General features: G+C 44.1%; 1 protein-coding gene and 1 pseudogene across 7 annotated transcripts in view; both read right to left on the reverse strand.

Moving 5' to 3' along the window:
- Nucleotides 1-14,220, reverse strand: part of UEVLD (UEV and lactate/malate dehyrogenase domains) — a 72,989-nt gene extending 58,769 nt beyond the window's left edge. For 4 of the 7 annotated variants that reach the window (XR_001882592.1, XM_017858121.1, XM_017858112.1 and 1 more), the window contains exons 1-2: nucleotides 14,092-14,220; nucleotides 3,887-3,971 (exon numbers count right to left, since the gene is read on the reverse strand). Coding sequence is in view for 3 of the 7 variants with exons in the window: in XM_017858121.1 (XP_017713610.1) it covers nucleotides 3,887-3,971; nucleotides 14,092-14,133 (127 nt within the window). In the remaining 4 variants the exon portion in view is untranslated. Of the gene's footprint in view, nucleotides 1-3,886; nucleotides 3,972-14,091 lie in introns of those variants that run through there. The other 3 variants (XM_017858139.1, XM_017858128.1, XM_017858122.1) reach the window with 2 other exon arrangements.
- Nucleotides 14,221-14,277: 57 nt separating this feature from the next.
- On the reverse strand, nucleotides 14,278-22,281 carry LOC108519031 (mitochondrial carrier homolog 1-like; annotated as a pseudogene).
- Nucleotides 22,282-24,985: the final 2,704 nt, after the last annotated feature.

The raw sequence follows: 24,985 nt of genomic DNA on the forward strand, positions 1-24,985 counted from the left end.
CCACTTTCCTTTTTCTAAGATGGTAAAGATAATGATCAATAAATACTGAGGGAACGCTGTATGCTGAGCGCCGGTCCCCTGGGCCCACTTTTGCTTTCTCTATGTTTTGTCTCTGTGTCTCATTTCTTTTCTCAAGTCTCTCGTTCCACCTAATGAGAAACGCCCACAAGTGTGGCGGGGCAGGCCACCCCTTCACTACTCAGGAGGCTGAGATAGCAGAATCACTTAAACCCAGGAGGTGGAGGTTGCAGTGAGCCGAGATTATGCCACTGCACTCCAGCCCGGGTAACAGAGCAAGACTCTGTATCAAAAATAATAATAATAATGATGATGTAGATAAAACATTTGGAAGAATATCTGGCATTCAATAAACAGTAGCTATTATATCCCTCATTCCAGGCACTTATATAGCACCAAATAACTAGGTGCTAATCAAGAGACCAGTCACTGATGAATCAGAATCTAATAATTTCTTTTTTGAGAGAGAGAGGGTCTCACTTGGTTGCCCATGCTGGAGTGCGGTGGACCAATCTCGGCTCACTGCAACCTCCGTCTCCCGGTTCAAGCAATTCTCCTGCTCAGCCTCCTGAGTAGCTGGGATTACAGGTGCATGCCACCATACCGAGCTATTTTTTTGTATTTTTAGTAGAAACAGGGTTTCATCATGTTGGCCAGGCTGGTCTCAAACTCCTGGCCTCAAGTGATCCACCTGCCTCGGCCTTCCATAGTGCTGGGATTACAGGTGTGAGCCACCTCGCCCAGCCTAGAATCTAATAATTTCTTCCACATATACAATTATGTGCCACATATGTAAGCCTATGCTATTGTGCTAATCAATACTTCAATAGGCCAGGTGCGGTGGCTCACACCTGTAACTCCAGCACTTTGGGAGGCCGAGGCATGCGGATCATGAGGTCAGGAGATCAAGACCATCCTGGCTAACACAGTGAAACTCTATCTCTACTAAAAACACAAAATATTAGCCAGGTGTGGTGGCAGGCGCCTGAAGTCCCAGCTACTCGAGAGGCTGAGGCAGAAGAATCGCTTGAACCCGGGAGGCAGAGGTTGCAGTGAGCCGAGATTGCACCACTGCACTCCCGCCTAGGCAACAGAGCGAGACTCCATCTCAAAAAAAAAACAAAAACAAAAACAAAACACTTCAATAACTCCTCAAGATGTCTATTATATAAATCTGAATTTATATAATCTGAATTTATTTGAACATTTTCTTAATCTAACTGAAATTTAAAATATACACATGCAGAATAAAGCAGTTTTTGAAAATGTGAATTTTGACTAATTCTTGGGTCTTGAATTTTAACAAGCATTTGCATTTATTTATTTATTTTGGCATGTTTACTTTATTAATATGATACATAATTTTTAAAACAATTTATATTTTAGGTTTGGGGGTACATGTGAAGGTTTGTTACATAGGTAAACTGATATTGTGGGGGTTTGTTGTGCAGATTTATTTCATCACCTAAGTATGAGGCCCAGTTTCCAAGTTATCTTTTCTACTCCTTTCTCCCCTCCCATGTTCCATCCTCAAGTAGACCCTAGTCTCTTGTTTCCTTCTTTGTGTTTATGAGTTCTCATCATTTAGCTTCCATTTATTTATTTATTTATTGAGACGGAGTCTCGCTCTGTTGCCAGGCTTGGAGTGCAGTGGCGCGATCTCAGCTCACTGCAAACTCCACCTCCTGGGTTTAAGCGATTCCCCTGCCTCAGCCTTCCGAGTAGCTGGGACGACAGGTGGACATCACCATGCCCAGCTAATTTTTTTGTATTTTAGTAGAGACGGGGTTTCACCATGTTGGTCAGGATGGTCTCGATCTCCTGACCCTGTGATCTACCTGCCTCAGCCTCCCAAAGTGCTGGGATTACAGACTTGAGCCACCGCGCCCTGCCTAGCTCCCACTTATAAGTGAGAACATGCGGTATTTGGTTTTCTGTTCCTGCGCTAGTTCAGTATTTATTTTTAAGTGGAATAAAATGGGGCCGGGCACAGTGGCTCACACCTGTAATCCCAACAATTTGGGAGGCCAAGGCGAGCAGATCACTTGAGGCCAGGATATTGAGACCAGCCTGGCCAACATAGCAAAACCCCAACTTTACTAAAAATATAAAAATTATCTGGGCGTGGTGGCATGCATCTGTAATTCTAGCTACTCAGGAGGCTGAGGCAGGAGAATTGCTTCAACCCATGAGGCAGAGGTTGCAGTAAGCTGGGATCACACCACTGTACTCCAGCCTGGGCAACAGAATGAGGCTCTATCTCAAAATTAATTAATTAATTAATTAAATTAAAATTTTAAAAATGGGATGGAACAGATAATGTCAAAGTGGACACAGTATTTAGTTATGTGCATATGGGATCATGATATAAAATATACTTCCAACTGTAGGCTGTAGTCAGAAATTTTTGAAAGCTAATAGACCGGGAGGGGTGGCTCACACCTGTAATCCCAACACTTTGGGAGGCAGAGGCAGGAGGATCATCCTGAGGTCAGGAGTTTGAGACCAGCCTGGCCAACATGGCGAAACCCCATCTCTACTAAAAACACAAAAATTAGCCAGGAGTGGTGGTGCATGCCTGTAATCCCAGCTACTCGGAAGGCTGAAGCAGGAGAATTGCTCAAACCTAGGGGGCAGAGATTGCAGTGAGCTGAGATCGTGCCACTGCACTCCAGCCTGGGCAACAGAGCAAGACTCTGTCTCAAAAAAAAAAAAAGAATAAAGTAAAATATTTCTTAGATAACTAAATTCTTACTATTAAGTGAACAGGATAACTAAAACTGTTAATAATTTAGAATCAACCATATATATGATAGGCGGAATAAGGTCCTCCAAGGATGTCCATATCCAACCCGTGGAACCTGTGAATATGTCACCTTACTTGGCAAAGGGACTTTTTAGATGTGATTAGTGACTCTGATCACTTGGCTAATCTTAAAAAAATTAAGGAGTCTGAGATGAAGAAATTATCCTGTATTACTGGGATGGGTCAAATCTAATCACATTGGTCCTTAAAAGTAGAGAATCTGGCCGAATGTGATGGCTCACACCTATAATCCCAGCACTTTGGGAGGCTGAGGCGGGTGGATCACAAGGTCAGGAGATTGAGACCATCCTGGCTGGCTAACAAGGGAACCCCGTATCTACGTAAATGTATACAAAAATTAGCTGGGCATCCGGTGGTGGCAGCGGCAGACCCTGTGATCGCCAGTCCCTACGTCGGGAGGCTGAGGCAGCGGAGAATGCGCTCGTGAACGCGGAGGCGGAGCTGCAGTCGAGCTGAGACTGCGCCACTACAGATTGAGCCTCGGCGGACAGAGCGGAACTCTGTCTCAAAAAAAAACAAAAAAAAAAAAAAAAAAAAGCAGAGAATCTTCCCACCTGTGGTCAGACGGGCGATTTGATTACAGAAGAATGTAGAACAGGCAACACTGCTGGCTTTGAAGACACAGAAACCAAGAATGTGGGTGACCTCTAGAAACTGAAAAAAGCAAGGAAACAGATTATCTCCCAGAGCCTCCAGAAACAAAGGCAGTTGACAGCTGGATTTTAGCCAAGTCAAACCTCTAGTTCACTTTCTAAGCTATAGAAATTTGTGTTGGACTTCTTGCCCTACAGAATTATAACACAGTAAATGTGTGTTTTTTAAAGCCACTAAGTTTGTGGTAGTTTGTTACAGCAGCAATAGAAAACTAATACAAGATACACTGTATTAATTTAAGCTTTCTCAGAAATTGCAGTTTATAAAGTATAGCTGAAAATCAGAATATAAAAGAGAAAACAAGAAATTACAATTTTGCAGCTCTTTAGGACCAAAAATTAGTAGTTCAAATAATGCAGCATTTAAACGAGAGGATATGATTCTTACCATAGGTGTCCATGGAATATTTGAAATGTGGGAAAAATACATTTACATTCTTTAGTTCTTCCACAGTTAGGTCCCTGAACTTGTACTGAAAAGAGAAAAATAAGCATGGAGTAAGAATAAAGCTTATAAAAGAATAATTGCAGTTAACTTTTTTTTTTTTTTTGAGACAGAGTATCGCTCTGTTGCCCAGGTTGGAATGCAGTGGTGGGATCTCGGCTCACTGCAACCTCCATCTCCTGGGTTTAAGCGATTCTCCTGCCTCAGCCTCCCGAGTTGCTGGGATTACAGGCATGTGCCACCACGCCTGGCTAATTTTTTGTACTTTTAGTAGAGGCAGGGTTTCGCCATGTTGGTCAGGCTGGTCTCAAACTCCTGACTTCGTGATCCACGGGCCTCGGCCTCTCAAAGTGCTGTGGTTACAGGAGTGAGCTACCACGCCTGGCCTGCAGTTAACATTTAACTGACAATTTAGCGTGTACTAGGCCCTGAGCTCTGAGCTTTACAAACTTGAATGGTATTTGATTTAATCTTTTTAACAACACCCCTACGAGGTAGGGAGGACTTTACAACTGCTCTATAGCAGCAGCAGAAGAAAACGAAAGCTAGAGAATCAAAGTAACTTGCTGAGTCCAATAGCAAGTTAAATAGTGAAGCCGGAGCTCAAATCCAGGACCAGGGTCTTTAATCTCTAAATCAAACTGCCTCTAAATACCTCCAGAGAGAGAAGGCAGAATGAATCACCCCTCTCACCACCATTCAAGATCCAACTGTCTTTTTGGTATGACTCATTCACTTGAGACACCTCGACTTTCCCCTCCCACCTTCCTGGCACTGCTTGCTGGGTTTCAAATGGAAAACAAAATCATGCAAGGTTTTGTAGTCAGGTGTGTGAACTGCCTCTTCATTTATCCAGATGTCTTCTCAGAGATACTAACTTGGTTGTCTTGTGGGCAAAATCATTTAAATTATTTAAGCTTATTTTCTCATCTACAAAAATAAATAATACTTACCTTTTACGCTGTGGTGAGGTTTAAATGAAAGAAAATAAGTATATTAAGAGTTTACCATTCTGAAAATGTATTTGAGACAACAGTTCCTTTTACAATGGCATCAAAAAGAATAAAATATTTAGGAATAAATGTAACAGGGTACAAAACTTCGACTCTGAAAACTACAGAACATTATTGAAAAAAATAAAATAGAGCAAAGTAAATGGAAAGCATCCCTTGTTCATGGATTTGAAGATAGTATTGTTAAGATGACAATTTTCCTCAACAGATTCAACACAGTCCCTATCAAAAGCCCAGCTGCCCCTTTTTTTTTTTGGCAAAGATGTACAGACTCTAAAATTCATATGGAAATTCAAGGGACCCAGAATAACCAAAACAATCAGGAAAAAGAACAAACCAGCTGGTGGATTCATACTATAATCAAAAGACAGGCTATAACCAAAAGGAGAAAATAACAAGTGTTGGAGAGGATGTAAAGAAATCAGAACTCTCACACATATACCACTGCCAGTGGCAAAATGATGCAGCTGCTTTGGGAAACAGCCTGGTAGTTCTTCAAAAGATTCAACACAGAGTCAGGGTTACCACATGACTGAGCAATTCCACTTCTCGGTATACACCCAAGAAAAATGAAAACAGGTATCTACACAAAAACTTGTATACGACTGTTCATACCAGCATTGTTAATACTAGCCAAAAAGTGAAAACAGTCCAAATGTCCATTAACTAATGAATGGATAAATAAAATGTGGCATATCCATAAAATGAAATATTCAACCACAAAAAGGAATAAAGTGCTAATACATGCTACAACATGGATGAACCTTAAAAATGCTATGCTAAGTGAAAGAAAACAGACATAGGAAGTGCCTGCCTCTGGTCTTGGCCAGAGCCTGTGCTTCCCAGACAAAAAAAAAAAAAAGAAAAATTAAAAATAAAAGAAATGAGACACAAAGGCTACATATTTTATGATTCCATGTATATGCAATATCCTGAACCGGCAAATACATAGAAACACAAAGTAGACTGGTGGATACCTAGGATTGTGGGAGTTTGGGAGAAAATGGAAGAGGATTGCTAGTGGATCCTGTTTCCTCTCTCAGAGCCTTAAGCTGTTTGCCTGCAAAAAAGATACAGCTTGCCGGGCGCGGTGGCTCATGCCTGTAATCCCAGCACTTTGGGAAGCTAAGGTGGGTGGATCACCTGAAGTCAGGAGTTCAAGACTAGCCTGACCAACATGGTGAAACCCCATCTCCACTAAAAATACAAAATTAGCTGGGTGTGGTGGCAGATGCCTGTAATCCCAGCTACTTGCGAGGCTAAGGCAGGAGAATAACTTAAACCCAGGAGGCGGAGGTTGCAGTGAGCCAAGATCGTGCCACTGCACTCCAGCCTGGGCAACAAGAGCGAAACTCCATCTCAAAAAAAAAAAAAAAAAGATATAGCTCTACTGCCTACCAACTTCAACAGGTGTGTATGAAGGTCTTACAATTAACATACGTAAAAGTGAGATAATAAACAAAATATGTATACAACAGTAAGTATAGGCAGGAAACTACAAATTGACACAAAGAACATCTAAGTTACAGAAAGGCCTCTGGAGAAGTTGAATCCACATTTCAGCCTAGAATCTAGAATGGTATAGAAGATTAGTGGTTAAACCTGTAATCCCAGCACACTGGGAGGCCAAGGCAGGCAAATCACTTGAGGTCAGGAGTTCGAGAACAGACTGGCCAACATGGTGAAATCCTGTCTCAACGAAAAATACAAAAATTAGCCAGGCGTGGTGGCATGCACCTGTAATCCCAGCTACTCGGGAGGCTGAGGCAGGAGAATCATTTGAACCGGGGAGGTGGAGGTTGCAGTGAGCTGGGATCACCTCGCTGCACTCTAGCGACAGAGCCAGACTCTGTCCCAAAAAAAAAAAAAAAAAGAAAATTAGGGGGAAAAGGGAAGGTCATTCTAAGATGGGGAAGAATTTGCTAGAAGAGAAGTCTAACTATAAACAACTCGAGAGCAGGAACCGTCTTTCACTCATTGTTCTATCTCTTCACAGTACTTAGTACAGGGTATGCCTTTGATAATGTTTTTTGGATAGGAGTTAGGAAATAGGCAGATTTATATGAGTAGAGTAGACATAGAAAGTAAATACGATCCACAGCATTGAGCATCAAAACTAAGAAATGATTAGCATTAACTAAAACAGACTTGTTTAGTCTGCTGGGCAAAGTGAGTCCTAGATTCAGTGCCCATGATTCAGTGTAAACAAAACTGAATGAAGTCACCTCAACTCCAAACACTACACAAATGTACAAAAGGCTGCATTGTTGTCACCTGGAATATACATATTATCAACAAATACAATTTGCTTCATTTTCCACCATTTTTTACATCCTTAAAATCACTGGAGAACATGATTATTAATAGCTATATAAGGCTACACTAGAATTGATTTAATTGCAAAACTGCTACACAAGTTTCTCAAAGGCAGCAAAAGCACTCTTCTCGGGACTTAAAAACCCAAATGTTACTATTAAATATTTCATTTGTTGTTTTGTTTTGACACCCCCCTACCTTGCCAAAAAGGACCTATTTTATCTGTCCCAAGGAAAATATTAACTTTTTTTTTTTTTTGGAGACAGGGTCTCACTATGTCACCCAGGCTGGAGTGCAGTGGCACAATCAGGTGTGTGCCACCATGCCTGGATAATGTTTTGGTATTTTTCATAGAGATGGGGTTTCACCATGTTGCCAAGGCTAGTCTTGAACTCTTGGGCTCAAGGGATCTACCTGCTTCACCCTCCCAAAGTGCTGAGATTACAGGTGTGAGCCACCACACCCAGCCTTATTTTCACTACATATTAAACAGCGTATCTTCTTAGTGTAATATTAAGACAGATTTCATACTGGTCCTCACCACTAAAAATTCTGCATAACATTCTCTCAAGAAATGTGCCTCAAGCAGTGCCATGTGCTTAAAGGGTACAAGTACTTCACTAAAGAAGAAAGTGATCCAAGAGATTCTAAATATGGTTATAAAATTATTAAGACTGAAAATTGAGTTTAATAAAATTTTAAATTTGCCTGCTGTACTACAGTGTATTCAGAAGACTGATATTTCTTTTCTCTTTTTTCTGAGAGGCAGTCTCACCCTGTCACCCAGAGTGCAGTGCAATGGCATGAACTCGGCTCACTGTAACCTCCATCTCCCGGGTTCAAGCAATTCTCCTGCCTCAGCCTCTTGAGTAGCTGGGATTACAGGTGCGCACCACCACACCTGGCTAATTTTTATCTTTACTAGAAACTGGGTTTCACCAAGTTGGCCAGGCTGGTCTCGAACTCCTGAGCTTAAGTGAGCCATCTGCCTCGGCCTCCCAAAGTGCTGGGATTACAGATGTGAGCCATCATGCCCAGTTTTTTTTTTTTTTTTTAACTGAGTTTCACTCTTGTTGCCCAGGCTGGAGTGCAGTGGTGCTATTTTGGCTCACTGCAACCTCCGCCTCCCGGGTTCAAGCAATTCTCCTGCCTGAGCCTCCCAAGTAGCTGGGATTACAGGCACCAGCCACCATGTCTGGCTTTTTTGTATTTTTAGTGGAGATGGAGTTTTATCATGTTGGCCAAGAACTCTTGACCTCAGGTGATCCACCTGCCTCGGCCTCCCAAAGTGCTGGGATTACAGGCATGAGCCACCGCACTTGGCCCAGAAGACTGATATTTCAAGAGTATTCTTATATGACTTTGCTCAAATGTAGGACACACTGAAGAATAATAATACTTTGTAGTATCAAAGAAATTTTTAGCAGGAAGGAATCTTATAGAACAAGTCCAGTATTACTTTTTTTTTTTTTTTTTGAGACGGAGTTTCACTCTTGTTGCTCAGGCTGGAGTGCAATGGCGCAATCTTGGCTCACCGCAACCTCCACCTCCCAGCTTCAAGTGATTCTCCTGCCTCAGCCTCCCAAGTAGCTGGGATTACAGGTATGCACCACCACACCCAGCTAATTTTGTATTTTTAGTAGAGACGAGGTTTCTCCATGTTGGTCAGGCTGATCTTGAACTCCTGACTTCAGGTGATCCGCCTGCCTCAGCCTCCCAAAGTGTTGAGATTACAGGTATGAGCCACCGCCGTATTAGCATTTTATGAGTGAGCAAATCTAGGTTAAGTTGCCTCTCTGACATAACTCAGCTGGAGGAGCAGAAAATAGGAATTAGGGAACTAGGTAATTTCTCTAAATGTAACACTTAATATAAATGAAGGAATATACTTATGTGGTAATTTCTCTAAATGTAACACTTAATATAAATGAAGGAATATACTTATGTGGCTGGGCATGGTGGCTCACATCTGTAATCCCAGCTTTTTGGACAGTCAAGGACGGAGGATCACTTGAGGTCAGCAGTTCGAGACCAGCCTGGGCAACATAGCAAGACACTGCCTCTACAAAATAAAATAAAATTGGCCAGATGTGGTGATGTTACCTGTGGTCCTAGCTACCTCCAGAAGCTGAGACAGGAGAATCACTTGAGCCCAAGAGTTTGAGGCTGCAGTAAGCTATGATAGTGCCATTGTACTCCAGCCTGGGAGATACAGCAAGACTCTATCTTTTTTTAAAAAAAGAAAAAGCACACACTTTTTGAAGAATAATAAGTACTGGTGAATTGACCCACCCACTTACGATACAGAACTGTATGACAAAGCTTCCTGCCATAATGGAAATAATCTATATATATATTGTCCAATATGATAGCCACAAACCACATGTGGCTACTAACAATTGAAATGTGATTAGTGATTTTGTTCCTGTTTTTAAAAAAATGCTCATTTATATATTTTGCCCAATTCTCTATTTACTGTTTGTTTGTTTTCTGTTTTTTTGAAACGGAGTCTCACTCTGTTGCCCAGGCTGGAGTGCAGTGGCATGATCTCGGTTCACCACAACCTCCACCTCCCAGGTTCAAGTGATTCTCCTGCCTCAGCCTCCTGAGTAGCTGGGACTACAGGCACAAGCCACCATGCGCAGCTAATTTTTGTATTTTTAGTAGAGACAGGGTTTCATTATGTTGGCCAGGCTGGTCTCGAATTCCTGACCTTGTGATCTGTCCACCTCAGTCTCCCAAAGTGCTGGGATTATGGGTGTGTGCCACCACGCCTGGCCTATTTATTGGTTTTAATATTGATTTGTAGGCATGCTTTATATATTTTAGATATCAACACTTTGTCAGTTATGTGTGCTACAGATAGCTTCTCTAAGTTTGTATCTTGCCTCTTCACTTTCTTTTTTAAAAAACTGAGATAGGGTCTTGCCATAACTACTGGACTCAACAGATCTGTTTGTCTTGGCCTCCCAAAGTTCTGAGATTACAGGTGTGAGCCACCGTACCTGGCTGCCTCTTCACCTTCTTCACAGTGTCTTCTGTTCTTAATTTTAATATAGTTGGATTTGTCTCTTACTTGTGTATTATTTTAAAACGGTTTGCATATTCTGAGCCTATACCATTTATATTTTTAGGTTTTAAAGTTGTCTTTTACATTTAGGTCTTTAATCCACTGGAAATTTTTATGTTTGGTGTAAGGTAGGAATACAAGGTACAATTTCATTTTTCCCATGTGGATATTCACTTTTCTCTGCATTCTCCTTTCGCCAGTTATCTGCAATGTCTTCTGTTTTATATTGCATTTCCAAACATGTATGACTACGATTCTAGGCCTTTAGTCTGTTTCACTGGTTAGTCTATTCCACACCAATGCCACACTAAATTTTACTTGCCAGTACTGATATTTGGTAGAGCAAGTCCTCAAATCTATCATCTATTCTTTCTTTCTTCTTCTTCTTTTTTTTTTTTTTGAGACAGAGTATTGCTCTGTGGCTCAGGCTGGGGCGCAGTGGTGCATTCTCAGCTCACTGCAACCTCTGCCTCCTGGGTTCAAGCGATTCTCCTGCCTCAGCCTCCCAAGTGGCTGGCGCTACAGGTGCCCACCACCACGCCCAATTTTTATATCTTTTAGTGGACAGGAGGTTTCACCATGTTGGCCAGGCTGGTCTCGAACTCCTGACCTCAAGTGACCCACCCACCTCAGCCTCCCAAGTGCTGGGATTACAGGCATGAGCCACACCACGCCCAGCCCTCATATCTATTCTTTTTCCATAGTAATGTCAAGGTTATCCTTGGCCTTCTGCTCTTCTACATGAATTTTAGAATCAGTTTGAAGTTTCCAAGAACTGCATTGACCCTATAGATCAATTTGGGGAGAACTGACAATCTTCACATCTACGAAATTGGGATATCTATTTAATAAGATTTTTTACTTTCTCCGTAGTTGCTTAATTTTTTAATGTACTGATCATTTCTCCATCGATTTTTCCACAACGAAATTATTTCTTAAGTTTTTAAAAATTTTAAATTCATTTATTTTTTATTTTTTTGAGATGGAGTCTCCCTCTGTTGCCCAGGCTGGAGTGCAGTGGCACAACCTGGGGTTACTGCAAACTCTGCCTCTCAGGTTCAAGCGATTCTCCTGCTTCAGCCTCCCAAGTAGGTGGGATTACAGGTGTGTGCCACCATGCCTGGCTTATTTTTTTGTATTTTTAGTAGAGATGGGGTTTCACCATGTTGGACAGGCTGATCTCGAACTCCTGGCCTCAGGTGACCCACATGCCTCGGCCTCCCAAAGTGTTGGGATTACAGGCATGAGCCACGGCGCCTGGCCTTAAATTTATTTCTATGTTTAGAGACAGGGTCTCGTCCTATCTCCCAGGCTGGCAAGCAGTGACACAATCATAGCTCTCTGCATACTCAAACTCCAGGGCTCAAGCTGTTCTCCTGCCTCAGCCTCTCAATTAGTGGGGACTACAGGCATGAGTAACGGTGCCCAGATTAAAACTATTTCTAGATATTAAATGATATTATTTACCTACTGCAATGAATGGTCAGGGAACCTCAAATATTTGCTGGACTGACTTGTTTCTGATTGGTTTCCTTAATTTATACGGCCAACAAATACTTATTAATAATAAGCTACCCCAGCCTGGCCAATATGATGAAACCTCATCTCTACTAAAAATACAAAAAAAAAAAAAAAAAAAAAAAATTAGCCAGGACCCAGAATAGCTTGAACCCAGAAGGCGGGGATTGCAGTGAGCAGAGATCGCGCCACTGCACTCCAGCCTGGCTGACAGAGCGAGACTCCGTCGAAGAAGAAGAAGAGGAAGAAGAGGAGGAGGAAGAGGAGGAGGAAGAGGAGGAGGAAGAAGAGGAAGAGGAGGAAGAGGAAGAGGAAGAAGAAGAGGAAGAAGAAGGAAGAGGAAGAAAGAAGTAGTTATCTATGTGCCAGACTCTATGCTATGCACTGACGGAAAAAAGAAAGTCCTCTACTATTCTACTCTCACCCTTGAAAAAACCATTGTCTCTCTTCTTTTCCTTCATTCCAGTTCCACCAAAAATATGTTCTATGCTTGAATCTTAACTTGAACAATTCTTCCCATCGGACAATCCATCATCCTCTGCACATTAAAACTTGAATGGTTCTGGCTCTGGCCGGGCGCGGTGAGCTCAGGCCTTGAATTCCCAGCACTTTGGGAGGCCGGAGATGGCGGATTCACGAGGTCAAGGAGATCGAGACCATCCTTGCTAACACGGTGAAACCCCGTCTCTACTAAAAATACAAAAAACAATAGCGGGCGACGGTGGCGGGGCGGCCTGTAGTCCCAGCTACTCGGGAGGCTAGGCGGTGGAGGAGAATGGCGTAAACCGGGAGGCGAGCTTGCAGTGAGCTGAGTTCCAGCACGCCACTCCAGCCGGGCGGACAGAGCAAGATCCGTCCTAAAAAAAAAAAAAAAAAAAAATAAAACTTGAATGGTTCTTTAATTTCATGTGCTCTGAAGAGGAGACAAGAAAGCGTAGTAACCCTAAGCATTACGATACTTACTCTTCCTACAAGATCTGCACCTGTCGCAGTAGATAAATTCCTTCAAGTCACTTATATAAACAATTTCAATCTTAGGGCTTCAAAACCTCCCACGGATATGTAAACTGCCCCAACAAGGAAAGAAGCAAGTTAACAAAAATGGCACAAACTATGGTTTCCGCATTAGGAAGTCTTAAGACGCATTAAGAATTACTTAAGGCCGGGTACGGTGGTTCATACCTGTAATTCCACCACTTTGGGAGGCTCAGGCGGGTGGATCACTTGAGGTCAGGAGTTCAAGACCAGACTGGCCAACATGGGGAAAAATCCATCTCTACTAAAATACAAAAATTAGCCAGGCATGGTGGCGCGCGCCTGTAGTCCCAGCTACTTGGGAGGCCGAGGCACGAGAATCGGCTTGAACCTGGGAGGTGGAGGTTGCAGTGAGCCGAGATCGCGCCACTGCACTCCAGCCTGGGCGACAGAGCAAGACTCTGTCAAAGAAAACAAAACAAAACAAAACCTTAACTAGGAAACTGGTGAAAACTAGTTTTCTTAACTAGAAAATTGGTGGTGATTTCCTCAGATTGCACACCGGAAACTCAGGCTAGTCAGGTCTCGGAAATATAGGTCAGATTTCTAGGTCGGCCCGCCTACTCCCCAACCTTCCAACATTAAGATCTCTCCAGGGCCTTCAAGCTCTGTCTTCATCCCTAAATCTACTCAGTTCTTTCATTCACAGAACAGTTATTCAGTACTTATGTTGTTGTCAAACACAGTCGCTAGATGAAGGGAATACAAAAGCACAATCTTTGCAGTCAAAGGGGCTCACAGCAAGAGTAAGGTTTGTAAATACATAATTACTCCACAATGTGATAATCGATATCTTTGAAAACAGAAGGGTTGATTCAATCTTCCAGGGAGTGACTGAGTTGGGTCTTACAAAGGATGAGCTTTGCAATTCAAGAAAAAAGAAAAAAAAGGCAGACCATTTCAGCAGACAGAAAGGCGTGGTTAGGCGTGTGCTGCGAGCTGTTTGAAGTCAGTGAAGCTGGGGGTATGAGGAGGGCTCGCACCAGGTGGAGGTTGGGAAACCTCGGAGTTGCGGGAGAAATCAGAATCCAGGTCCCCTCAGGCACCCTGGGGCCGCTCCCCATAGCCAGCTGCCCCCGCTCCAAGCCCCACTACAAGCCGGGAAACGCAAAACGGAGGCAACCTGGCCAAAGGCAGAGGAACCCCCCCCCTCAAGACCCTGAGGACCCAGACCTGGCCCTGCGGACTGCCCGCACCTTGCCAAGCTGCCGTCTCAGGCCCTCGCAGTCGAACTCCATCTCCAGCCCCGTCCCGAGCCAGATCCCACGACCCCAGCCTCCGGGCCTTGTTCCGGACTTGCTGCAGGACGGAAGCCGCTGAGGACCAAACTTCCCGGCGGTCCAAGGCTCCGCCTCTTCCCAGACTGAAAACTCCACCCGCATTCAAAGCACGGGTTCAGCCCCGGCTGCGCCCGGAATCCGAGGTACCTGCTTCTTGACCCCGGAGTGGGCAAGTGACGAGGGCACGGCCAGAAATGCGTTGGTGTCAAGGAAACCACGACCCATCTTCCTGGAAGGAAACTTGGGGACACTTATGAAGAGAAGACTAGGAAGGACCGGAGTAGAATCTCTAAAGGAGGTAGAAGCAACACGCGGTGTTCTTGAAGAGTTTCCAGACAGATGTGTTAAATTCCGCAGTGTATCAGGAAAGAGCAAGACCGAAAAATTGCAGTTGAATTTAGGAAGGAGGCGGTAATGGAATTTCAGAAGCAAAATTTCAGGGAGTAGAAAGGAGAAACAAAGTCAGGAGGATCCTTGTCGGAGAAGCGGAGCCACAGCATCAGGGTGGCGCAGCACGGGGCGAGGGTTTGTTTTTTAATATTTTTAGGGGTGCCATAACAATGTTGGTGGTCAAAGAGAGGAGACAGCCAGGTGAACGAAAAAGTTGGAAAACGAGAGGAGGGAGGTGGGTGAATAAGGTGATTTGGAGAAGGTGGGCGAAGAAGAGATGCAGGGTACAGTAATTTTCTGGTATTATTTGGTCTCCTTGACCCGTGACTGACTTACCTTCCCTGTATCCCTGGCATGAGCCACTGAAGCGAAAAGTCAGGAGCTGGATATTGTAATTGTCAAGAGGTTGGGCGTATAGGAGGGAGATTGTATTTATAGGAAGATCTGAAGGGAGCGTTGCCCTGACTCAGGAGAAGCAGCTGAAAAGCTGGAAGGAACATTCATTCAGAAAGTATTTATTGAGCATCTACTACTTGCCAGCTACTTTTCCAGGTCTCAGGATACAGCGGTGAACAAAATACACTCAGATAGCTGCTGTCTTAAGGGTGTCATTCCTTTATTAGCAGAGGGAGAGCAAAACAATAAATGTAATAAGTAAATTATTCAGCGTGTCAGAAGGTTGATTATGTGTTGTGGAGAATAAATTCATAAAAGGGTAAGGAGATTGGGGTAGTTCTGAGGGGTGAGGGAGTAAGTGTTACGAATCAGAGTGCAGACAAAGCAGAAGCCTAAGACAGGCATGTGCAGAGGGAGGCTCAACACAGCAAGAAGGCCAGTGTGGCTGGAGTAGAATGAAGTAAGACAGGAGTAGAGACAAGGAGGCTAAGTCAGGGAAACAAGAGGGAGGAACAAATGGTTTAGAGAAGTGAGTCTTTTAGTGTGATCTCCAGACCTGCAGCCTCAGATTCTGGGAGTTGTTGGAAGTGCAGGGTCTGCCGGGCGCGGTGGTTCACGCCTGTCATTCCAGCACTTTGGGAGGCCAAGGCGGGCGGATCACGAGGTCAGGAGATCGAGACCATCATGACTAACACAGTGAAACCTCGCCCGTACTAAAAATACAGAAAATTAGCCGGGCGTGTTGACAGGCGCCTGTAGTCCCAGCTACTCAGGAGGCTGAGGCAGGAGAATGGCGTGAAACCAGGAGGCGGAGCTTGCAGTGAGCCGAGATGGCGCCACTGCACTCCAGCCTGGGCCACAGGGCCAGACTCCGTCTCAAAAAAAAAAAGAAGTGCAGAGTCTAAGACCTCACCCCAGCTTTATTCAATCACAGACTCTGGGGTTGGGGACCAGCAGTTCTCTTTTAACAAGTCTTCCAGATGATTCTGATGGGCGATGAAATCCAAGAACCACGTGGGCTTTGTAGACAATTGTAAGGATTGTGGCCTGTCCATGCCCTCCAGCCAGAGACCATCAGGAACACACCTGTACTTAAACAAGTTGAGTTCATTATTAATAGTTCTTGCAGTGAGGAAGCAGGTGCTGTGGAGAACCATTGGGACAGCTTGGTGAGAGAGAGAACTTATTACAGAATGTGGGCGATTTGCAGGAGGGCTCAAGAAAGCCAGGCTTCACCCTGGATTGGGTGCTGTCAGAAAGCAGGGACGTTTCTGAGACTATCTGAATCAGTATTGTCTGTAAGATGGACAGACTAGAATGCAGATAAAGCTATACTTGGTAAAGAAGCAGCAGTCACTCATAATAGAGAAGAACATTTTTATATTTCATGGCTTGCAGTGACCTTGCTCTGTCTCTTAGACAAAATTTTGAAATGGCCTCATTGTGTCTCACTTTTTTTAGTCTGACTGAACTTGTCTCATGTTGGTGTTCTGTGAGATTATGTCCCACAGAAGAATAACTGGGCCAAGCTGTGAGCATCAGTCCAGCTTCTAACAACCCTGAAGTCTAGCTGTGTCAGACCAGCTCTCAGATGTCAGGGCCTGCCTCTTCCTTTCTCAGGCTTTTAATCTGGGAGAAAGAGAAAGCCACTGGGAGGTTTCGAACAGAACAGTGACATGATGTGACTGAGTTTTAAAAAAATATTAGTAACTCTGCGGTGTTGTGAAGAAGCAGCAGTATGGGGCAAGAGTAGGCCAGAAGACAACGTAGGAGGAAGATTACAGAGAAAAGTTGTTAGAAGGGCTGTTAAGTGCATCTCAGCCAGATCTAACCAACCTTGAAACAGAACTGCCAGGGGCTGCAAGTTCTAATAGATCCTGCCAGAAATCCGTGTTATAAGGAAAAAAATACCCATTAGCAGCAAGGCCAGGGCAAGATTGTTCCATCTTTTATGAAAGAGTCTTTTATGGAAGAGGCCTTCCAGCCAAACCTTCAATTCTCTTCTGGTCTAGTCACTATACACACTTTATGCCAGATAGAGTGTGAGTGAATGTGTGTGTATGTGTGAGTAGTGTTTCCTTTGTGAAGGGTACATTGCTAAGAGTTTTATGTGCTTTAACTCTATTCATCTTCCTAAGACCCTATGACCTGGATAGAATTATTACCTCAGTTTTACTGATAAGAAAACTGTGGTTTATTGTTATATTACCTATTTTCCATGTTTCTGAGATTCTGTTGAATAAGAGATATATTAATGATAGCTTTTGGGGGGAGAAGAAGACTACAAAATTAAACACATACTGACTTTAACACACCTATTTCAAAAGAACTTAAATGTGAAATATAGGATATGTGTATAATTGTCTCCATTTTACAGATTGGAAAACCAAAGACTAAGGTTAAGTTACTGCAGAAGATGATGTCAAAGACTATCTTCCTAAGCTGTGTGTTATACTGCCTCTCACTGTGTGTGAAATTGTGATGACACTTTGTGATTAATAATAGTCTAGGAAACCAGCCAGGTGTGGTGGCTCATGCCTGTAATCCCAGGATGTTGGAACGCCCAGGCTGGCATATCACCTGAGGTCAGGAGTTCAAGACCAGCCTGGCCAACATGGCGAAACCTCATCTTTGCTAAAAATACAAAAATTAGCGGGACATGGTGGCAGGCACCTGTAATCTCAGCTATTTAGGAGGCTGAGGCAGGGAGAATTGCTTGAATCTGGGAGGCGGAGGTTGCAGTGAGCCGAAATCTTGCCACTGCATTCTAGCCTGGGCAACAGAGTGAGATTCCATCAAAAAAAAAAAAGTCTACAGAAGTCTGAATTATGTGCCTATATTGCTATGCAGTTACAAGAGAAAGGCTGTATAGTACAGACATTGGCTTTTTTTTTTAAAGCCTCTCCCTTGACTTCCATCCTGACCACCAGGCTACCCTCATCTCCTGAAACTGGTGCTGTTAGATCCTATAATCCAATTAGATTGAAACATTCACTCTTCCCCAAGTACATTGTGTTCTTCCTTGCCTCATGCCTTACCTGCCAGGAGTATTTTATTATACTGTTGTACCTGTCTACCTCCATTTCCACTCCTCTTTCTGTCCTCAAATACTGTAAGGCCCTGGCAAATAGGGGTTGAATCTCATTCATCTCTATATTCCCAGTGCCTAGTATAATTATTGAATAGTGTAATTATTGAAGATATAGACCTGCCCCTGTATACATAGTCACGTATACAGTTTGTTTTGTGTCCAATTTCTGGAATGTTTGTAGATTTACTGAAGTGTTCTAGACCCCAGGCATCGTTGGTGGGAGCATAATTTGCTACAACCTTTGGGCAGAGTAGTCTTGTAGACCTTTGATCCTATAATGCCACGTTGGGAATCTGTCTTACAGAAATAAAAGTACTCAGGATATATGTACAAAGATGTTAATAATGTTAAAAGGGGGGAAATGTCCCAAACATATGCTGCATCTTTGTAAGTTTTAGAAAAAACACAAAAATGTCTTGTCTAAAATTAGAACTTGTGTTTTTGGTGCTCTACCTCTGATCTCTATTTATACCCTTTGTTGCTTTCATGATTATTGGCCCTATGAGACATATTGTTAGGGGACGAAACCTTGTTATTCCAAATATCACACATATATATATTCTTACATACCCCCCTTTTTTTTTTTTGAGATGGAGTCTTGCTCTGTTACCCTGGCTAGAGTGCAGTGGCACGATCTTAGCTCACTGCAACCTCTGCCTCCTGGGCTCAAATGATTCTCCTGTTTTAGCCTCCCAAGAAGCTGAGATTACAGGTGTGTACCAATACGCCCGGCTAATTTTTGAATTTTTAGTAGAGGCAGGGTTTCACCATGTTGGTCAGGCTGGTTTCAAACTCCTGATGTCAGGTTATCCACCCACCTCTGCCTCCCAAAGTGCTAGGATTACAGGCGTGAGCCACCACACCCAGCCTATCATATACTTCTTAAATGTATGGAACTTAACTGTTGTGTTCACTGACAGCAATTTTGCATCTCAGGTCATCCTCAAATATCCTTTGTAACAACCTATGCTTTTATGACCTTGTGAATTAAAACTGCAATTTTTCTTAAGCTAATTCTTTTTGTAAGGATTTTATTTTATTTTATTTTATTTTATTTTATTTTATCATTATTTTTTGAGATAGAGTCTCCACTGTCGCCCAGGCTGGAGTGCAGTGCTGCAGTCTCTGCTCATTTCAACCTCCACCTCCCAGGTTCCAGCGATTCTCATGCCTCCGCCTCCCAAGTAGCTGGGATTACAGGCGCCTGCCACCATGCCCGGCTATTTTTTGTGTGTTTAGTAGAGACAGGGTTTCCCCATATTTGCCAGGCTGAGCTGGAACTCCTGGCCTCAGGTGATCCTCCTGCCTCCTCCTCCCAGAGTGCTGAGATGACAGGCCTAAGCCACTACACTGGGCCTGTAAGGATTTTATACAGCCTCTGCATTTTCTTACTGTGTCTAAATTTGCATGCTCTTTTTTTTTTTTTTTTTTTTTTTTTTTTTGAGGCAGAGTTTCCTTTGTTACCCAGGCTGGAATGCAGTGGCACAATCTTGGCTCGCTGCAACCTCAGCCTCCTGAGTAACTGGGATTACAGGCATGCACTACCACGCCTGGCTAATTTTTGTATTTTTAGTAGAGATGGGGTTTTGCCATGTTGGCCAGGCTGGTCTAGAATTTCTGACTTCAGGTGATTCACCCACCTCTGTCTCCCAAAGTGCTGGGATTACAGGTGTGAGCCCCTGCGCCCAGCCTGAACTTTGCATACTTTCTTGTCATCTTTTTGCTTCCCTGGTTAACAAGAAAAAAATTGGCCATGATTAGAAATTTGTTGGAAAAAAAAATTATTTCACCACCAATACATTTATTTGCAGGAGATAGGGTCAAATCTTACCATCAACTTTTTTTTTTTTTGAGACGGAGTCCCACTGTGCCACCCAGGCTGGAGTGCAGTGGTGTAATCTCAACTCACTGCAACCTCTACCTCCTGGGTTCACAAGATTCTCCTGCCTCAGCCTCCCGAGTAGCTGGGATTATAGGTGCCCACCACCACGCCCAGCTGATCTTTTTCATATTTTTAGTAGACATGGCATTTCACTATATGTTGACCAGTCTGGTCTCAAACTCCTGACCTCAAGTGATCCACCCACTTCGGCCTCCCAAAGTGCTGGGATTATAGGCGTGAGCCACCACGCCTGGCCTTATGGACTTTTAAACTAGGTAGGACTACAGTCACTGATCTGCCTAACCTCTGGGTATTTATCCTGCACACAAGGCATCACCAGTAAATACATGAACATTAGATGAGGGGGACACATTCTGACTAATCACATGATTGCCTATTCAGAGGAAGGTACTGCCCTTGTATCAAAAGAAGTATTGAGAAAAATAAAGGCAGAGCCTAACATTTGCCTCCTAGCACAGGCTGAAACATGATAGTGGCCTTGTGCAGAAGAATGGTGCTTTCAGTGAGCTGCAAGATAGGAGCTGGACCAACTAGGGGGTTGGACAGGGGTGGGATCTGACCTGGTTAGCCTTTCCCCATCCAATCTGGGCCTCCAAAAGCCATTCTCTGGCCCTCTGAACAAGGCAGACTCAGCAAATCTGGGAAGTATGGGGATTCTGCCAATTCCCTACCTAGCCCCCACCTCCCCCAGGTTTGGCAGGTGATCTAATCCCCAGGGTGCAGCCCCACCCCCATCTGACCCCACATCTGGACAAACACATGACAAATATGGAAACTGAAGCCCAGCTGGGCTGGAGCACATCTGGTTGTTGCTGTGTTGGAGTCATCTTGCAGGTGTCCTGAGATAATCAGGCCTCACCCATGGGGCCAGGTTGAGACAGCGTGTTTTTTTTGAAGATGACTCAGGTTGCTCCAGGTCAAAGCATGATCCTGATGACACTTGGTGGAAAAGCAGGCTGGAGCCTCATAAGAGCTGGCCCTGCTCTTCTTACAGCAGTAAATCCAGGATTTGAACACCAGTGAGTAAGGCGAGAGCCCAGCCTGCGGCCCACAGTTGTTCACAGCCATGAGGCTGCCAACCAGCAGGAAAGGGGAGGTCAGCATGCTCACTGCAATCTCCATCACAAACTTGATGTAGCTCTGGATGGACAGGGCCTGGCCTAACTGGGAACCCCAATTCTGGTCATTTCTCAGCCCCCCTAGGTGTCACTCATGCTGTCATCTACCAGGTAGTCATTTACTGAGGCCCGTGCCGGGGGTGGTGGAGAATGAACAGACACAAGAGACAAAGACAAACAGAGAACATGGCGGCCGCGCCTAGAGCCTCCGCCTCACTTTATTTATACTCCATAAATTCCACGTCAGCAAAAATAACACAGTGCAAAACAAACTTTCTGCACCCAGATATAACCTACTGCTTAGTTCCTTGTCTCTTAAGTTCTTTCTTATTTTGTCTGCCTTCTTGGCGCCTACTAGAGTTCATTAAAAGTTCAACTAAAGATACTGTCCTTGACTACTGGAGTTCATTGAAAGTGCAACTAGCTAGAGATACTGTCCTTGAGCCTTATCTATTCTCAGCATATTATTTTCAATGGCCCCTGCAGTCATTGATAAAAGTGGGCCAGCAGGTTATAGCCTCACAAGAAAACTACTTCACCCGGGAGATGAAGGATCAAGCCAACAAAGAATCCCAGCAGCCCTTCCTCTTTGAAAATCTTCTCAGTGGAGCTCAGCACACCACTGTACTTGACCTCCCATCCCACAAATTAGACCATGCAGCACATTGAGATGGCATGCAGGCGGTGGGCCAACATACAGGACACACACTGCATCATCATCCCCTAGGAGGTCTCCTTCACTGCTTGCTTCAGAGAAGTCTTCATATCCGTCCTTATTGGAAACCTGCTTGTTTTCATCTGGAGGGAAAACCTTCCTGCTGCCCCCATTACAAAGGAGAGGGGTCACATCAGTTGGAGGCTCAGACCTCGGAACAGCCCTGTCTTGCCATCCATCACACCCATGCCTACTGCCACAAAAAGCTTCAGTGGTCAGGGAGTTGTCTTCAGGCCCCAGGCCCCACCATCCATTCTGCTGGCCAAGGGTAGGATGGATGTGCGTGGGCGCTCTCCACCTTCACTGCAAGTTCCTGCTCCACCTCCAGCTCCTGCCATCTCCGTGGCACTACCACAAGCCTGGGGCCAGAAATTTTAACAATCACAGCATTGTTTATGGTGATAAAAATTGGGAAAAAATCTGAATGTACATTATGCCAGTTATTTATTGCCTTTTAGTTCCAAATCCACCATTTATTGCTTGCTCTACCATAATGAAGCTGGGCCCTTTAAGCATTTCTTCCTTGTTAGTGGAATGCTAACATTTTGTCAGTAGAGGGCCTTCGGAGGATACTACAAGAGGAAGGGCTTTCTCTTCCTAGTTCCAGTGTGTGTCTATTCCTGATTCTGTTCAAGGCTGCCAATGGCATGTGTGGGGACTTCTAGTGGCACTCACCCTGTCAAGTATCAGTGGCTCCACTGCAGACTGCTTCCACACCTGTGTCACTGAGACAATTTTCCAGTGAGTTCCACCAGCACCCATTGCCAGCATTAGCCTGCAGCAGCTCATTAGACCACTACCGTCCAGTTGGTCATGTCCACAACTCCTCCAACATGGTTTGGATCTCAGCCCTGGAGGGGACGGGACTATTCCAAATTTATTGCTTCCTTTGGGTACTTTGCCTCAGCCCTAGCAGTAGTGACTACTCCCTATATATGCTGTTCCTGTAATATATAACACTTTCTACCCCTTCTATAGTCAGTCACTTGCTCCTAGTTGATAACTCCCTTTATTAAAATTTTCAAATTACTGTGTGGTTTTCTGTCTCCTGATTGGACTTAACCTACTGTATCATTGGGAGCAAGATGAAATAAACTAGAATATTATGCAAGAATTAAGAATAACATAAGCTAGGCACAGTGACTCACGCCTGTAATCTCAGCACTTTGGGAGGCCGAGGCAAGAGGCTAACTTGAGCCCAGGAGTTTGAGATCTGCCTGGTCAACATAGCGAGACCCTACCTTTACAAAAAAAAAAAAAAAAATTAGCCAGGCATGGTGGTACGCACTTGTAGTCCCAGCTACTTGGGAGGCTGAGATGGGAGGATCGCTCTAGCCCAGGAGTTCAAGGCTGCAGTGATCTGTGACTGCCACTGCACTCCAGCCTTGACAACAAAGACTGTCCAAGAACATACACTTCTGCTTCTGCCTATGAAGGATCAACTGTTACAGAAATTACCTTCTCTTTATAAATAGAAAATTGCACAAAACATGAAATAATTGTTTTCAGATCTTGTATAAGAGACAGCACAAGACTGTGTACTTTGAAAGAAAGGAAACCAGTGAAGGTGAGTCCTACAATTGCTCCAGCCAGGTGGCAGTTTTCAGGCTATAGCACAGAAAGGGGTTACCCAACTGAGCGTTTGACTGAGTTGAAAAGAAAGATAGCAAAGTACAGCAGAGGCCAGAATTTGCAGGATGGAGTACTAAGAAGAGGGAGCTCCATGGAGAAAGCTCTGTAGCTTTCCACAGGGGCCCTTGTGAGTCCGGCTGAGTTCTGTCTGCACATATATGGGATAAAACTCGATGAGGCCTGGAAAAGGTCCACCCAAAAGCAGTAGGCCAAACACTTATTGGAGTTCCTGAAGGGCAGGGAATTGTGAAACATTCCACAGATTTGAAAGATCAAGGCTGGGCACAGTGGCTCATGCCTGTAACCCGAGCACTTTGGGAAGCCGAGGCTGGCGGATCACCTGAGTTCGGGAGTTCGAGACTAGCCTAACCAACGTGGAGAAACCCTGTCTCTACTAAAAATACAAAATTAGCCGGGCATGGTGGTGGGTGCCTGTAATCCCAGCTACTCGGGAGGCTGAGGCGGAAGAATCACTTGAACCGGGGAGGCGGAGGTTTCAGTGAGCTGAGATCACGCCATTGCACTCCAGCCTAGGCAACAAGAGCGAAACTCCGTCTTGAAAAAAAAAATCTAATACAATCGGCCTCAGAGAAGGTGCTCAGAGAAAGTGGTCATTAACTCAGCAGTGGGGATATTAACCCTAGAGTAAAGGCTGCTCCTGGTCTATCATAAAACTTAGAACAAACCTCAGAAGAATCAAACTGATCACAAGTAACTTAAGTGCACCTTAGAATAAAATTTAACACTGTTGAAAGGAATGCAACAAAATGCAGCACTCAGCACTAAAATTTACCATGTTCAACATCTAATCAAAAGTTGTAAGACATTTAAAGAAGCAGGAAATATCACAACAGGTCAGACACAGTGGCTCATGCCTATAATCCCAGGACTTTGGGAGGATGAGGCGGGTGGATCACCTGAGGTCAGGAGTTCGAGACCAGCCTGGTCAACATGGTGAAACCCCATCTCTACTAAAAATACAAAAATTAGCCTGGCGTGGTGACGGGTACCTATAATCCCAGCTACTTGGGAGGCTGAGGCAGGAGAATCACTTGAACCCAGGAGGTGGAGGTTTCAATGAGCTGAGATCACACCACTGCACTCCAGCCTGGGCAACAGAGCAAGACTCTGTCTCAAAAAAAAAATTCTAGAGATGAAAAATACATTAAATGTCCATGACGTTGTAGCAGAAAAGCAAAAAAGATACTTGGTAACCTCTGAGAGGGTATCTAATAGTGAGGTGGGGCTAGAAGTCAGAATGCAATGCATGGAAGAGAGGTGTAGATTGGAAAAAGCTTTGAGTGTGGACCACATGTTTAGAAAGTTTGGTCATAAAAGAAAATTAAGAAATAAGACAGGGAAGGAGCCACAGTATCATCTGGAGGTTTCTTTGAGGAAAGGACAGGGGTACCTGTGGCTTCATGATGGTAAAGAAAAGAGAATCAATGGAGAGGAACTAACCCAAGGTGATGAAGATGTGGGTATACCATTGTCCTGAGGAACCCCTTGAGATGGGGAGGGGAGGTTTTGCAGGGACAGAAATAGAGACAGACATCTGTCTCGTT

This window comes from Rhinopithecus bieti, unplaced genomic scaffold (genome assembly GCF_001698545.2).
Source record: "Rhinopithecus bieti isolate Rb0 unplaced genomic scaffold, ASM169854v2 scaffold_2350, whole genome shotgun sequence".
Classification (NCBI taxonomy): Eukaryota; Metazoa; Chordata; class Mammalia; order Primates; family Cercopithecidae; genus Rhinopithecus; species Rhinopithecus bieti.